The following is a 16436-nucleotide window of genomic DNA, read 5'->3' as shown; positions in this document are numbered from 1 at the left end:
ACCTTGAGCAAGGCACCTAACCCCTCACTGCTCCCCGAGTGCCGATGTAGCAAGGCAGCTCACTGCTCCAGGTTAGTGTGTGCTTCACCTCACTGTGTGTTCACTGTGTGCTCTGTGTGTTCACAAATTCACAGATGGGATATGCAGAGACCAAATTCCTTGTATACGCAAGTATACTTGGCCTATAAACCTGATTTACATTTACATTGTTGTATAGTACAGGCCTTACCTCTTAGCATAGCAATATGACAATTAGTCTCATTGATTGCTATAGTAAAGTTATTATTTATCACATCCCATTTGTTTAATGCTATAGACGTTTGCTGTGCATTGCCATTTGAACATAACACATCATTACGTCCAGTGAATAAAAGCTTTTACAGTTGAATTCCTATGCATCTAACTGAAAACAATCTGCATCTCAGTGATTTAATGCTGGCTGGATTCATTCTCATCAAAGTATGAGGACAAATCTTACCAAGTTTTTCATCTTTGCAGATCTCTTCAGAAATGTTTCTGTCTGCTGTTCCCAAGGCATTCAAATTATCCACATAGAACACTCTGTTGGGGTCATCGGCCATTGTAAGCAGCTGATTTGGTAGTTGTTTATTTTCATCCTGCTGTACTCCAATACCAAATATCCTGATTCCTTTTTCACGCAGCTTAGCAGCAGTATTTTTCAATTCCCCAGCATCTCTTGCCTCTCCATTGGTCATAACTATGAGAAACTTGTGCACCAGTTCATTTCTGCCACCACTGAATTCACTGAAGTAGTCTAGAGAGTAACTCAGTGCTTTGCTTGTGTAAGTGTCACCACCCAAAGGCTTCAGTTCTGATATGACTTGTCTCAGCTCCTTATTGGTATTATATTCATTCAAGGCAAACTTGATTTCTGGTTCAGTGGAGTAAACAATGCCTCCAATGCGCACAGCGTTTTCTCCAACAGAAGAGCTGTTCACAATGGATGACATGAGGTGTTTCATAATCTGAAACTGTTCATAACTGACACTCTGTGAACCATCTACAAGAAAGATTATGTCTGCGAAGTCGATGTCACATCCTGGGGAAAGGGAAATCAAAAGAAGATCATTAGCACAGAACTTTATTTCAATTTCACATTTCAAGTAAACATGTCAAGATGTAGGTATCTGGACTACTCTCTCAGTGTCTACTAATACAATGAAATGGAACCTCAGAGTGGAAATCTTGCTTTGTACTTTTGGCAACCTTAAATAACAGCTTCTGAGCAGGGATGAGTAATGATTGAAATAGCTGACCTAAGATACAGCAAAACAGCAGTACTGAGACAACGTTGCTAACACAGACCAACACAACACATCTTTGAGTCCGACTCCCACCCTTAACCACTTCAGGAAAAACAATTTGAACTGAAATCACGAACCTTGCTTAAAATGACAGATATCAAACATGATATCCTGTGATACTGACTGCAGCTCCTCTGGAGCAAGATTCCTCCTGAGAAAAACATGGGTGCCAATGGTGTCCATTTGATTTTTGTTTGCACTGCCAATGCCAATGGCATAGATGATGACCCCCTTCCGCTTCAGCATGCTAGCAGCATCAGCGACGTCATCCTGTGACTTCCCTTCAGATATGACAATCAGGATTTGTAGGACTCCAGGACGACCGCCCATTGACCTATCAAAGAACTGGGAAACATACTGAAGGGCTTTGCCAGTCTCAGTGCCACCGCCCAAGTGAGGCATGTCTGCAATTTTCTTGTGCATCTCGGCTTCCTCATAGCTGAGAGGAAATACTGTATGTGGCTGTGTACTATACTCTACTATACCCATATGCAGTGCATCCGGTCCAATCACTGACTGTTTCATGAGAGACTCGATGAAGAATTTAATCCTCAGAAACTCTGCTGGCACAACTAGGCTTGAACTCTCTACCAGCATGAGAACATCTGCCTTCATATCCTTGCACGCTGTGAAGGAAACAGTTGTATATCTGAGCGAAAATTCTTGAAAGACAGATGTACACACATGAAAATGCTTCCTTCATCAGTTAATGCAATACATACAAAAATTCTAAATATTACACATGGCACGCATATTCTCACCTGCTTTGGAACACATGTTTTGAACAATGCGATCTTTGATTCGGAATAAACCATCAAAATCATTGACTGGAAAAACATTCAGAGGATCACCAGAAATATCTTCCAGCTGTTTTTCATCTGCACCCCTGACTCCTATTGTGTAGATTATGACTCCTTGTTCTCGCAGTACCTTTGCAGGTTCTTCCACGGGATCATCCGACTTCCCATCGGTGATTAAAATCAAGATCCGGGGAATGTCAGGACCTGGTCGATTCGCAACAGCTGCTTGAAATCGGGGCTCCATATACTTCAATGCCAATCCTATGTTTGTACCACCTCCATCCAGATAAACCTTATCCACAGCTTTGTCAAGGGCAGCCCTGTCTTTGGTTTCTGTCAGGTCAAACTCAGGTATGGGCTCATTAGCAAATTTCACTAGACCTACACGGACCTGGTTAGGTCCAATATGGAATGTGAGCAAAAACTCCAAAATAAACTTTTTCATCATCTGAAATTCCTTTTCGTAGATGCTCCCAGATTCATCAATTAAGAAATAAATATCTGCTTCTTCAGTTTTCCGACAACCTAGGAGGGGAAAAGGGACAACACTTTTTGTTACATAGGAATCATACAACTTGAAAAATGAATCTTGTGATCAATGCTATGCACGGCTTATTTTCAGATCTTTTTAGGGTCCAAGCATTCAAAAAACAAGGAGTTTTTAGCTAGTATGTTAATACTGGTTAAACAGCACTACAGTGCAATCTTATTGGCATGTTGTCACATCAAATTAAACTGCTTTTTAAGCCACTGACTAGGTTCAATGCCATTACAAGTGTTGCTCATTACACTTGTCCATACTGTACACTGCATTGGCTAGTAGGGACTGTCAGAGACCTGGAAGAACACAGCTGTATAAGGCATTAAAAAATAAAACATGACACTGTCATGACACATGAACCCAAACCCTAACCCTAATCCCAACCTTAACCCTAAACCTAAGCCTAACTCTAACCCTACCCCTAATCCTAACCCTAACTTGTTGTGACAAAAACCGAATGTCACTTAATAACAGACGTGTTATGTCATACGTTTATAACTTGTTTATGACACGTTCATGACAGTATCATGTCACTCTTATGTCGATACTGTCAATACTGAGTGTGTTTCACTAATTCACGGATTGGGATAAATGCAGAGACCAATTTCCCTCACGGGATCAAAAGAATATATATACTTATACTTACTTATACATTGCGCCGATATATATTTGTTTTTAATCATCAACGAACACCACTAACCACTTGATGAGATACACAGTTTTGAAAACGAACGTTAAGGGTTGTTTTTAGGACATGTTTGTGTATGCCTGCCACTCTGAAGCAGTCAAAGGTGATTCTAAGCGAGTCAAAAAGTCAGAGACAGGACCAATCGTAAAAATGTCTGTGTCCACCACTCTAGTACATCCAAAACAAACCAGAAAAGGGACTCAAAGTGCTAAATACCGGAATTATCCTTTAAGGAGAATAGCAATAATAAACAACAATAATGTCAATTCAATCAATAGCCTAATGAAAATAAACAATACTATAATATACAAACCATGCACAAATGTCAAACTACGCCTATGATTTTTGCTCATAGTGCATTGCTAAATTATTTCAGAATATTAAGCTTTTGTAAAAAAGCTAATCCAAGCATTGCAGTTTTATTATAGTTGGCTGTTCATATCTACCTTGTTTCAAGATGGCTGATCTGAGAAAAGGAATCCCAGCACCTCGGAAAGGAATCCCAGAACTTCGAGAGTCTGGGGCCCCAGCTGTGACGAGCTGGACAGGATGGTCTCTTTGCTCGGTTTCATGGCAAATAGTTGCTCTTAGATTCCTCTGTATTGTGTTGAGGTTCGCAAGATCTTCAACAGTGAAGACAAAGGTCCGAGAAGGATCTGAGGCAATCTGCAGTAATGCCGTCCTGTTGGAATTTACCCCTCCCACAGTGAAGATTTTGACCCCCGACAATCGTAACTTCCTTGCTCCCTGGCTGACGTCATCGGTAGAATTTCCTGTTGTGATGACAACAGCCGTCTGAGGAACCCCATATTGGTGTCTGCTGCCTCTTCTTTGGGTAAACACATCATTTTTTACAAATTCTAGTGCCTCTCCTGTATTTGCAGTTGCACTGTTTTTATATGGAAGTCTCCTGATGTGATAGAGAATGTCCTGTTTACTGTTATAAGTATTCAAGTACATCTCAGCTTTGGGTGTATCGCTGTATAGAACCACACCCACTCTCACTTTATCAGAACCGATGTCCAGACCAGCTACAATGCGGAAAAGGAAGTTACGCACAAGATTAAATTGTTCACTTCCTGCAGTGCTGGATTGGTCCACAATGAATACAATGTCTGCCACAGTGGCTGAGAGACATTCTGTAAAAGAGATGATCATGGAAATGTGTTGTTACAAGGCGATGGTCAATAATAATGAATATAAAACTAGGAAATGTATCTTGCTATGAATATGGTAGGTTATTAGAATCAACAGAGAAAATATATGATAATGATATACCGGAAATAGTTACCATCAGTTACACTGAAAGTGTCCATAGATTCAATTATATTCTTAATATCCTGTGGTGTCTGCCCAACAGTTTTTTCCACAGTTTTGGACATTGAGGGATCTGTGGCAATGATCTGCATTTCCTCAAGGTCAGCGTTACCAACCCCGACAGTGATCACATTTATACTTTGGTCTTCAAAAATCTGTGACTGTCTCAACACACTGTCATCTGATTTCCCCGACGACATCAGTATCAGGTACTGTCTAAAGCCTGGGTACAGACGGGCTCCAGCCTTTGGGGTGAGCAAATGAGTGCGGGTGTATTCCAAAGCTGCGCCGATGTTCCGTGCTCCACCGCTTTTCAGTCTGAAACGTTTTAGGTGGGCGAGGATCTCTTCTTTGGTCTTGTAGCCATTCAGAAGAAATTCTACTTTAGTGTCATCACTGAACTGTGCCAGTCCCATGCGATTTTGATCGATATTCACATTGAGTTGGTTGGCCAGGCGAGTAAGTATCGTCCTCATCAACTGGAACTGTGGAGGCTTCATTGAACTGTCCACCAGAAAAAAGACATCAGCAAACTCTGAAATGAAAAAAAAAAACATATCACTGGAATATATTCACATGGTGAGTAGTAAGATGTCTGCAATTGGTAATTGTACCTCCCAGTAAATGAAATATGTTACAATAATACATTCAACTGTGCATAGAACTGCAAGCATGCAAATTCACTGTCAAAACTGACAAAAAACATATGGAAAATAACTTTGTCCTGAAGTAAAGGGCGTTTCCCCTGTTCACCTGTGATGCATTTTTCTGTATAAAGAACATGGTATAAAAATATGCAGAGACAATCTGAAAGTAGAGCAACAGTGGAGATTTTTCACTTAACCTTGGAACTCTTCTGTGATTTGCCGTTTGGCCTCCTCCACGGTGGTACACAGCACCTGGACGATGTTCTGAGAGATGCCCTGAAGAGCGCTGAAGTCAGAGACGCTGTACACATGCTGGTCATGGGGCTCGTTGCCAATCTTTCTCAACTGTTCCGCATCTGCATCTTTTATCCCGATAGCATACAGTATGATTCCACGACGCCTCAAGTCATCCGCGTGTGGCTCCACGTCATCTTGTGACTCACCGTCTGTGATGACAATGGCAATCTGCGGTACCCCCTGTCTTGCTCGACTCCCTGCTTGCTCAGTAAATTGCTCCTTAAGAATGAAATCTAGTCCCAAGCCAGTCATAGTGCCACCACCCTTATAAGGCAATTTTCTGATGTATGAGAGAATGTCTTGTTTGTCTTGATACGTGTTCAGCAGGAACTCCGTCCTTGGGTCCTGGCTGAACTGAGCCAAGCCAATGCGGACTTGATTGGGACTGACACTAAAACTGTCAATTAGAGTGTAGAGAAAATCTCGGATCCGCTGGAAGTTCTCCTTTCCAATACTCCAGGAGCCATCGACCAGAAACACAATGTCAGCCCCAGCCTCCTGTGTGCATACTGGTAGCACAAAGACAAAAGAAAAAGGTTTAGTGATTATCTGAAAATCAACAGTGAGTTAAACTTAACTTCGCTTCAGCTTTGAAATGTAATTTATTCATTGGTAAGCAGTCAACAGTGTTTTGCAAATGTTGTGTTTTGGCCAACTCTGTTACAGAAACCTGGTGTTTCATATTTGTAGCTGATGGATTAATTGTTTATAAGAACAAACCTGTTTCCTGTGCAGCACAGAAAGACACGCATGTTCCTATGAGCGTGATGACTAGAATATGTGCCAGCGTCATTTTCAAGGGCTTTCTGAGGTCCTGGAGTGTAAACATTTTGAAGATTTAAATGGTGAACAGTATTTCACATTGTGTGTCCAATCAGACATTTTAGCATGAAAAACAAACACTAAAATAAAACGAGAATAAGAAGATAATTTACCATAAGAGACGATAGTAAGATAAAATAAGAAAGAAGATAATTACTAACCGGCTGAATTTATCTCAGACATGGACCAAATACAGTACATAGCAAGACAATTCTAATCATTGATTTACAAATATGAGTTTCAAGATGGCACTCTGTATAGAAGACCACAACAATGGACTTGTATTTGCATTTTGATGGACAAACAAAAAACCTTTAGAAAAATATCTGTCCCAAATGTATAATGGAATATAACATCTTATAGGCAACATAGGCTTTTTGCTGAAATAAACAAGTTGAGAAGAATGACATAAAATGGGATCAAATATGATATGAGACAATATGTACAGATTTGCAAATGTAACATTTGCAACTGTAACATTGACTGAAATATGCCATGCTCTCAGCACTCACTTGAGTTACTCCAGACCAAGCAGAAATATTTTTCTTCACAGCAGTACAACTTTTATCTTTACAAGCCAGAGAGGGACAAACACAACCGTGTTCAGTAGAAACCCACAGCATTACAGTGTGTGTCATTTTAAAAAGAATATAGACATACTTACATCTGTGCTGTGCTAATGGAAGAGAAGAGTTCGCCCATCCAGTTCCACAGCCTGAGATGATGTGCTGCTCTCATGGATTGGTGAGGGAGCTTCCAACCCCACCACACGCCTACTCCACTTGCAGCTCAGCCTTTTTCTTTTCTTTTCTTTTCTTTCTGCACACACATGTCCTTGAGTACTTGAAGACTCACATTTTCCCTTGTGTTGACCCTCCCCACCCCGCACCCCCAACACACACACATAATTCTGTATACACACAGCTCTGGTATACACTCTACTGCAAAAATGTACTTAATGCAAACAGATAAAGCTCCATATAAACAAAGACAAGGTAAACATGTGGCATAAAATTCATCTAAATGTTGCGTTTGCATGTGATAACAAATGTTTTTTCATTGCTTAGAAAGGTTTGAGGTCTGATTCATGTGAGTACTTAAATGTGTATGATATTTGATATCAGATATTCATCCAATAACACCAGTTGTTGTGTTTGATTAGGACATTGGAGTAATTGTAAGCTGTTTAAACATTAAACAATTGACATGTAACGTTTGTGGTAAATATTTGTGATCCATGGGGTTCAGCTAAAGATCCTGCCATTTCTAGCTGTCAGTATAGACACAATGATCCTACCAAAGGCAAATGGAATGCTCCACTGTAATGCCACACATACAATGTTTCTTTACAACATCCTAACAAAGTAAACTGTTATAGATTAAGTAATGGGAGAGACTGTGGTTGTAATAACACAGCTGAGGCAGAGTGTCTTACACGCTTAGAGAATCAACTGACAAAGTGCAACTGGTCTCTTGAGTAAACCTGAAGAAACTTCATCAAATGTTCCAGTTGCTGTACGGTAATAACAGATCTTTAATAGGAGCAGGTGACGCTAAGAATTTGTTCCATGCAATGCAATGAAAATGCATTTCAAGAATACGTTCTCTCAAAGTGAGCAGATGGCTAATCAATACATGGATTTAGAATCTATTGTGATGGGATAGTAATGTCATGTTTTTGTTTGTTTAAATTTCCTTTTGATGGTGTTTCATTACACTCTTAAAACAAAAAGTCTAAAAACAACAAGTTGTGTTATTTTCAACACATTCATTAGAGTGTAAGAGTGTAATAGGAATATCTATGAATGTCTCTGTGAGTTCAGTGAAAGACAGCAGGTCATGTCCTGCACTTGTCATCCCCCAATAGCCAATTGATAATTTGGGGCTTCTATTTCATGGTGCAGAACAGTAATCATTTACTGGTGGTTATATGTGTCACTGCTCACATCGTCTATGTATAAATCTATCAAGCATGCCTACAGTAAGACCAGAGATTCAGAAGGGTATGATGTTTACATGTTGTTGGTGCAAAAAACATCACATTTTGCAAGTCTGATCATTTGGCTGTGTCGACATGACTACTGGACTGACTGGGAAATACCAAATTAATTCCTGCTGTTCACTCTTTGTTTTCTAATTGGCCAGTGTTGCATTTGTGAAGGGACATTTGTGCACATGCATGCACTGCCTGAATTAGTGAGACTAACCCCCTGCATATGGTTGCATATATTTTAGGTACACCTGAGATACATCTGATTCCTACAAGTGGTTTACTTGCCATTACACAGAGCTGTTCAACGAGCACAGTATGCAATACATATGACTACAAGTGCAAAAAGTTTAATGAGACTTTATATTTGTTTAAAAAATCAGTATAAATCAGTCAATGTGTGAACATCTGCACTTCTGGACTATAACATGAATGTGAACTTATTTGCCCTTTGCCAGCTACCAAAAATGGAATTTGTTTGGGGATTAACCTGCACAGTGGAGATCAACTTGACAGAAACCAGAACAAATCTTCAGGAACCAAATATTTGTGGTCCATGAAACAAACAGCCACCCTGTCCCGTGCTAGCTTTGCAGGGCCTATACTTGGTCAGCAGACAGACTGCTATGTTTAGACATTTAGAAGTAGATGTGTCTGGTCCCTCACCCATGGAGAAGTGCCATGGAAATTAACTGAGTCACAGACAAAAAGACAGACAGACACACTTACACACACACATAGCTGATATTTTCCTGTACAGTTTGTTTTTTTCTAATTTACAGCAGTTCACACTTTTCATGAAATCAATAGATTTTTATGTGTGCAGCGCGTGATAGGCAAGTCCTTCCACTCGGCGGCCATATTGTAATGCTTTTTGGGCACTTATCAGGCATCTATTTCGGCAGAAATGCGCGTGCGCAAGGCTTCACAACACCAACCTTGCTCCAGCGGCAAGATCACAACAAATGACTGGCACGATGTATTCACAACACAGACAACTGCCATATTGCCGTTACAAACTAACCCTATGCATTTCTATGGAGGATTTTGAGTGCTGTGTCTCCTCATTAGAAAGTCATGTGGATAACTGATAAATTATCTCCATCTTATATTGTAGGCCTATCGTACTGTGTTGTGATCCATGCTGTGCAATGTTTTTAATCTTGTTGAATGTATTTAATGTACACATGCAGCCCATAAAATCTTATAATATAATTGTATAATCTTGTTGAATGTATTTAATGTACACATGCAGCCCATAAAATCTAACTTTAAACTTTTTTCAAAGAGGAATTAACCCTCCTGTTGTGTTTGCAGTCAAGTTTGTCCAATTGACATTCATGATGATGACAATCATGATGACTATCATGAGGGTCCATGATTTGGTTAACACAGGACATCTGAACACACAAAGCAAATGTTGATCATTTTCATTTGAGTGTTTTATTTAACTTTAAAACACCCATTTATTATGACCACCGCCGCGGTCATATAGGGATTGTCAAAGTTTTTTTTTTTTTTTTTCCCCCGTCATCTACTTCCTGAATTTTTGGTCAACGATACCCAGGACACCGAACCACCGTGTGTGTGTGCGCGCGCGGGCACATGAAATTTGGTGGGTATGTAGCCCCACTAGACTTTTACGGAAAAATTTTGTTTCGTCCCCGGGGGCCACTCCCCCCCCCCCCCCCCCCTGTGCTGGGCCCCCCGAACCGCAAAAAAAGCAGTTTTTCCTAAATAACTACCTGAACCGTGGCACTGAGGATGAAGAATCTTTTATGGTATGTTGGTCTCAAGGGCCCACATCAATCTGGCCCATAATCACTCATAATCACCCCCCCCCCCCCGGTAAAAAATGAAAATGCAATATTATTCTGCTTTAATCGCCCCTATCTTCAGTTAAGATGTTCAGAACTGCACCAAATTTTATGTGTATGATTGACCTGGCATTCTCTGGGGGTATGCCAAGTTTCGTAGAATTTCATCCATGGGGGGGTCTAAAAAAAATTAGGTTATGTGTACATTTAGTGACGGTACACTCATTGGCCTGTAGATGGCGGTGCACACATATACACATGCACACACACACAGGCACCCACATACTATCGGTATTAGAACGGCCGATACATAATTACAAATTCAGTAGGATTAAAAGAAAGCTAAAATAAATATTCATCATCATCATCATGGCTGCATTTCCAGTATTGGCGATAAGTAGTCGTTTGTCCACTAGATGGCGCATCGTTGCAGTGAGACGTAATTTTGTTGGAAGTTAAAAGTGGGTTGGAAAAACAATGGACGCTTCCTACAGGACTGTAGTTTACCGCAGAGAACGTCTAATACACGGGTTTCCCGTTTACCAACAAAAACCTAAATAGTCGGCTGCTGTAAGCTACAATCAGATTTTTTTTGTATACCCCTGTTGTCTCAATGATAATAACATCTCATTTCAGACTATATTTCAAAGTTTGACGTTCATTTGAATTATTGATATAACATCGTATTTTGTCATTTTTGGCGAAGACATGCATTCCGTTAGGGATATTGAACATATTGTAGCGTCGCCGCAAAAAGACAGTGTTAGCGTTCTCCCGCGCAGGGCATCCTGGGATACGAGAGCGAACATTTGGGGGGTTTATGTCTGTATTGCACCTTAGTTTTGAGTGTAATGTTAGCGTCTTTATTGTGACATGTTTCCCTTTTAGTTCTCCCTCGTGTGTGATCCTTTTTGTGTGGAGGCTGCGTCCTCCCCTGTATGTGTAGTGTGTGTTTCTACTTGACCTTCCCTGTTTGTATTGTGTTCTGTGTCTTGGTCTTGGTCTGTGTGCTCTCGTTCTCAGCTAATAAACCTTTTGATTGGACAACTGTGTCTGTCGCTATCAAATCGTTACATTGGTGTCAGAAGCGACTTTCGAACATGGCCTCCACCCAGCGAGAGAAGCTGGGAATGGAAGACCATACCACTGGGTGGAGGCCCACGTAAGAGGATCCAGACAGAGCTCTTGTAAGAGCTACTAAAAAGCTCGGGGCCTTCTATTGCTACTGCCGACGGAGGAGAGGAGCTATCGTCTGGAGCTGCCTGCGGCCATGGGAGAAGATCTTGCCGGACGAGGGGCCTGAAGAAGCGTTCGCGGAGAAGACGACGCTAGCCTGGGCGCTGTCTCCACGGCGAGCCGCGACGCGTGAGCAGAGCCGAGGGAGTGCGGCGAGGAAGAGGTTCCTAGACGATGGACGGTTGGCGGAGCCGCTGAGGGCAGCGAACTCACGACGGTGGGGCAGCTTCGACGGAAAGGCCCTCTGAACTCTGAACTTTAAAACTTTTGGGTGCGTGTGAGAGGCACCGTGCTGTGTAGGCGCCAGTTCTATATGGCCTGTTGGCCGGCGCCTTTTAAAAAAAAAAAGTTAGTTGTGTGGAGTTCGTTAGCATGACCATCTCGGGGGTCGTGCCTTCGCTGAGGCCGCGAGGGAGTGGAACGGGCCGGGAGCAGAGCAGGACGACTCTGCGAGGAGGTAACACGAGGAGGGACGCCGAAGACGGTAGCTGCAGCGGGAGAGCTCAGCGCGGTCCGGTTGCTACGGAGTCGGTGCCTGTCTGTCCTGGTCGGCGACTCGACGGAGCGGAGTGGCGTTGGTGCAGCTTCATCTGGCCCCCTCGAACCCCGGTGCTTGGTACAGTGTCGACGGTTGAAAAGGCCACCTAGGGCCCTGCCAGGAGAGGAGGAGTGCCGTGGTGACACGCCGCGGAAAGTGCAGCCTGAGGGCGGCTGCTGAGAGGGAGCTGGTGACGAGCGGGGTCGGCCACGTGGCTGCTAGCACGCCCGAACTGGATTGCTAGCAGCGTGGCGCCCCGTTGAGTGAGCTCCTGCGGCGTGCACCCCACGTGAGTTGGCAGTACTGTCGCACTGGACTGAATGGCGGGCGATGCGCGCCGACGCTAGCATGTGGCTACCTCGTGGTCGTTGCCGAGGACGGCAATGGCTTGTTGGGGGAGCTATGTAGCGTCGGCGCAAAAAGACAGTGTTAGCGTTCTCCCGCGCAGGGCATCCTGGGATACGAGAGCGAACATTTGGGGGGTTTATGTCTGTATTGCACCTTAGTTTTGAGTGTAATGTTAGCGTCTTTATTGTGACATGTTTCCCTTTTAGTTCTCCCTCGTGTGTGATCCTTTTTGTGTGGGGGGCTGCGTCTTCCCCTGTATGTGTAGTGTGTGTGTCTGCTTGACGTGCCCCGTGTGTATTGTGTTCTGTGTCTTGGTCTTGGTCTGTGTGCTCTCGTTCTCAGCTAATAAACCTTTTGATTGGACAACTGTGTTTGTCGCTATCAAATCGTTACAATATTTAACATTCTCGAACCATCGTGATTTCGAATTGGTGCAGTTTTCAGCACAAAAACTTATTTTATTCTTTTGCTCTTTTGCATTGCTCTATGCTGTTCTATGGTGCTTTCTGCCTCTTGGTTGCGCACGTATGTTATCCTGACGTTCCATAGAAATCCATGTATAAGGATAGGATGATATTCACATGAAATGTAATTCCCATTTCTTCTTGAAGCCGAAATAAATCTGAGGGAGTTTATCGGACATGCTTGTTTTTTACTGCAGGTACGTTAATCTTATAATATCAATAAGGACCTAGGTAATGTTACCGTTAGCGTTGGTTGAGTGATGGAGGCAAATTGATTGATTGCATTTGTAAAAAACTATAAATGCGGTTATACCAAGCAAATACACCTTCATTTCATTATGGCTGCTTTAGCAACACCATAGGTGCCAACTCTCACGCATTGGCCGTGAGACACACGCATTTGATTAGTTTCACACACTCACACGCCACACCCCCGATTTCTCACGCTGAAGTGTCAACCCGGTCGGTCAGATGCCTGAAAAATGAGTTTAGCCTATCTATAGATCTACCTGTTGAGCCACGGTTATGCTTTCAGAGACGGTGACAGGGTTCAAGAGCACCCCCTGTCTGTGGAATTTTCTAAATTTTCTCTCATTTGCGATGCTACTTCAGAAGCCTTCAGGTATGCTTTGAGTATTATTGAGTATTTTTCACGCTGAAGTGTCAACCTGGTAGGTCAAATACCTGGCAGATGAGGTTCAACTAAACTAAACCTATACATATGATATCACACATCAGGTGAACGTGCGGAATCTAAGCTTTCCAATGATATTAGCGCCAAGTTGCTGTGATAAATGGTTCGCGAGAAAATTAGCATTGAACCGACGTGCAATTTATAGGCTAATCATATTTGCATTTTGCACACAGCTGCACACCCATTACTCTCGGTTTAATATTTCACTAACCCTTCACACAACACGTGGCAAACCCAATATCACAATAAACAGCAAACCGTACCGAATACGAGGATATAAAGCATGCCTCTGTGCAATAAGTGGTTCCTGAGTAATCCGGTTTTGAAATTGCAACACATTTCTACATAGCCTCATTGGGGCGAAACTATAATGTATTCTAATGTAAACTATTTGTCAGTAGGCCTAGATACATTTTTGTAAATTGCTCAGCCATAGATTATCCCACTGTGGTTCTTATATTGTCAGGTTCCAGCCAATCCCATTACAGATAAATGAATATATTTATATTGGCATGCTTTCTAGTGACATTAATGCAAAAATATGATGAAAATCAAATAACGAGACACAAATATTGATATAAAGCCTGACATAAGCCATATGCAAACATTCACATCATGCAGATATGGATACATCCTGAAAAAGGAAGAGCATGTAGGCTATAGGGTATGGCCATTACAATGACCAATATATTATCTTAAATAAACTAGCTGAATAACACAGGTGACCACTTCTGCATAATTTCATGGAGTGCTGAAATGTACACACATTTTTGAACATTTCTGAACTGTGAAATGTAGCATATGTTTTTGTGGTTGTGAACTTATTGCAATATCACCATAACTATTCCACCTGTGTGTGCATGGTTATAATTCTGAAGTGCAAAATAGCTTAGGCTACAGCACAAATATTTCCATAAAAATAAGCAAGTCTGACCTCTGAATTTATTTTGAAAGTGCACCTGATTGATGCATTTAAAAGTTAAAATATACAAACATTTCTTAAATTCTTACAAAACACCCACCCACTTTTTAAAATTGTTAGTTTGGACCCCCTCACTTTTGCCGTGCGAAATACCAGTGCTGTTTTCAGCATCTGTTTAGTGCTTCATTGTCATTTTCATTGGATTCACGGTTTAGTTTGATATTTAATTTACTTTTGGACTGTTTGATTATATTGTTAAATGTTGGGACTGATGGGAACTGAAATCTGGGGAGGTATTTGATGATCACTATTACGTTCCATGTAGTTGAAAGAGTGTCAGGATTTCAAACAAACCATCCGCTTTCATGCGTTCATTGAACGTCTGTGGTGCTGTAATGGAAACCTTATTGCGTAGCCAAGTAGCCTATTGAGTTATTTTTAAATTATGCATGATTTACTTTTTATTAATTTCGTAGGCTGGCTTTATTTTGTTATATAGAAGTATCTAAATAACCTGTTAAAATGTACCAGAATTCAGGAAATTGCATCTAGTCCAAAAAACATTTTCTGGGGGAGGACCCCCATACCCCCCCTCTGAAATGTCCCACCCACTTTCACAATGCCTCCAACGCCCATGGTCCTAGTAGTAGGCTAGATCCCTTTGATACCAATGTTCATTTAACTCTGGGACCCTGGCCCTGCACGGGCCTTCCGGGCCCAGACCCAGGGGCCCAAGGTGTCAGGGGGCCCTGAAGCCCAAGCCTTTGCATGGAATCATTGCCTCAATATCAACACATCAGGAAGAAGGCTATGAATCTGATTGAATTTAGTATTGGCCATCCCCAAAATGCTAGCCTGACGAGCCAGACCCACATTAAAATGTAGGGTCTGGGCACTCACCGTTCGCAGTGCTCAGTCCGAGGGGCGGGATAATCGGTTGTCTTTCAAATTCCCTCTGCACGCAATAGGACAGCACTGAGTCCCATGCGTTTTCCCACCAGCGGAGCTAGTTGGCTAGTTCAAACTTTTGCCATCTCAAAACAAGCTTAACTCGTGTCACACTGTTGGCCAACAGCAATGTCCATCTTCTTTGTTTTCAAGTAGCAGGGAATTCAAGCCAAACCGTTGCAACTCTGCCATCAATCATTATGTTATGCCCCCCTAACGACTCTATAGACGATTTGATTGGCCTGATAGAAGTTTAATTTTTCAAGCTCACAAGCCAACGGAGAGTTGCTAGACTAGCCCTGGAAGCAAATGTAATTTGCTGCCGCTAGGGTGTGTCTAGATTTCTAAGCTACCAAAATGCACCAGAATACAGGAAATCACATCAAACAAATGAAAAAAATTCTGGGGGAGGACCCCCAAACCCCCCTTCCACATATGCGACAATTAGTGGGGAGCCCTTAATACATGTGGGCCCAGGGGCCCGAAAGTTCATAATCCGTCCATGCCTGGTCCCTATACCTGAGAACCACTGATGTACGTTTTTTTTACTGTACGGTATAATGCTGAATGAGCCAAACAAACATTTCCGCAGCAAAATTTTGGTTGGCCCCACCAAATCTCACTCCAAGGTTTTTTGAAAAGTTGGCAGCCCTGCAACACACCTTAAGCTACTGTGTAGTGGGTCCCATTTAGAAGTGGCTACTTCATTCGCGCTTTCCTTGACTCATGGAGCTGCGTGAATTTTATTACAACTTTTCGCCACGATATGGCAGTTTAAGTCCGCTTGATACTGTAAGGCGTAAGCCATTGGTTTCCAAAGGAGATTCTATTTGTGTCGCCAGCATAGCCTATTGACAATTTATGTTGTAAATAGGCCTACCTTATAAGCCTACTGTACCTGTAGCTTAGGGAAGCTAACAGCTTTCTATTAGGATCTAGTTTGTTAGTTACAGTTTTGTCATAACTCCCTGATGCATTTTTGCATTTAGAATAGCCAGAGCGTGGATATCTCAATCGGAAAATTAAACAATATCGGGTGCCT

The 16436-nt window shown here is 42.1% G+C and overlaps 1 protein-coding gene across 2 annotated transcripts in view; it reads right to left on the bottom strand.

Annotated features, from left to right (window-relative positions):
* The window catches only part of LOC121720490 (collagen alpha-6(VI) chain-like), a 32394-nt gene extending 24857 nt beyond the window's left edge, over positions 1–7537 (bottom strand). For both annotated transcript variants that reach the window (XM_042106625.1, XM_042106626.1), the window contains exons 1-8: positions 7102–7537; positions 6336–6429; positions 5516–6124; positions 4646–5206; positions 3801–4493; positions 2087–2650; positions 1403–1951; positions 479–1060 (exon numbers count right to left, since the gene is read on the bottom strand). In XM_042106625.1, the coding sequence (XP_041962559.1) occupies positions 479–1060; positions 1403–1951; positions 2087–2650; positions 3801–4493; positions 4646–5206; positions 5516–6124; positions 6336–6408 (3631 nt within the window). In that variant the 5' untranslated portion in view covers positions 6409–6429; positions 7102–7537. The remainder of the gene's footprint in view (positions 1–478; positions 1061–1402; positions 1952–2086; positions 2651–3800; positions 4494–4645; positions 5207–5515; positions 6125–6335; positions 6430–7101) is intronic.
* Between the last annotated feature and the right edge of the window lie 8899 nt (positions 7538–16436).

The sequence above is a fragment of the Alosa sapidissima genome, chromosome 10, assembly GCF_018492685.1.
Source record: "Alosa sapidissima isolate fAloSap1 chromosome 10, fAloSap1.pri, whole genome shotgun sequence".
Lineage (NCBI taxonomy): Eukaryota > Metazoa > Chordata > Actinopteri > Clupeiformes > Clupeidae > Alosa > Alosa sapidissima.
This window is presented reverse-complemented; position numbering and strand designations above follow the sequence as displayed.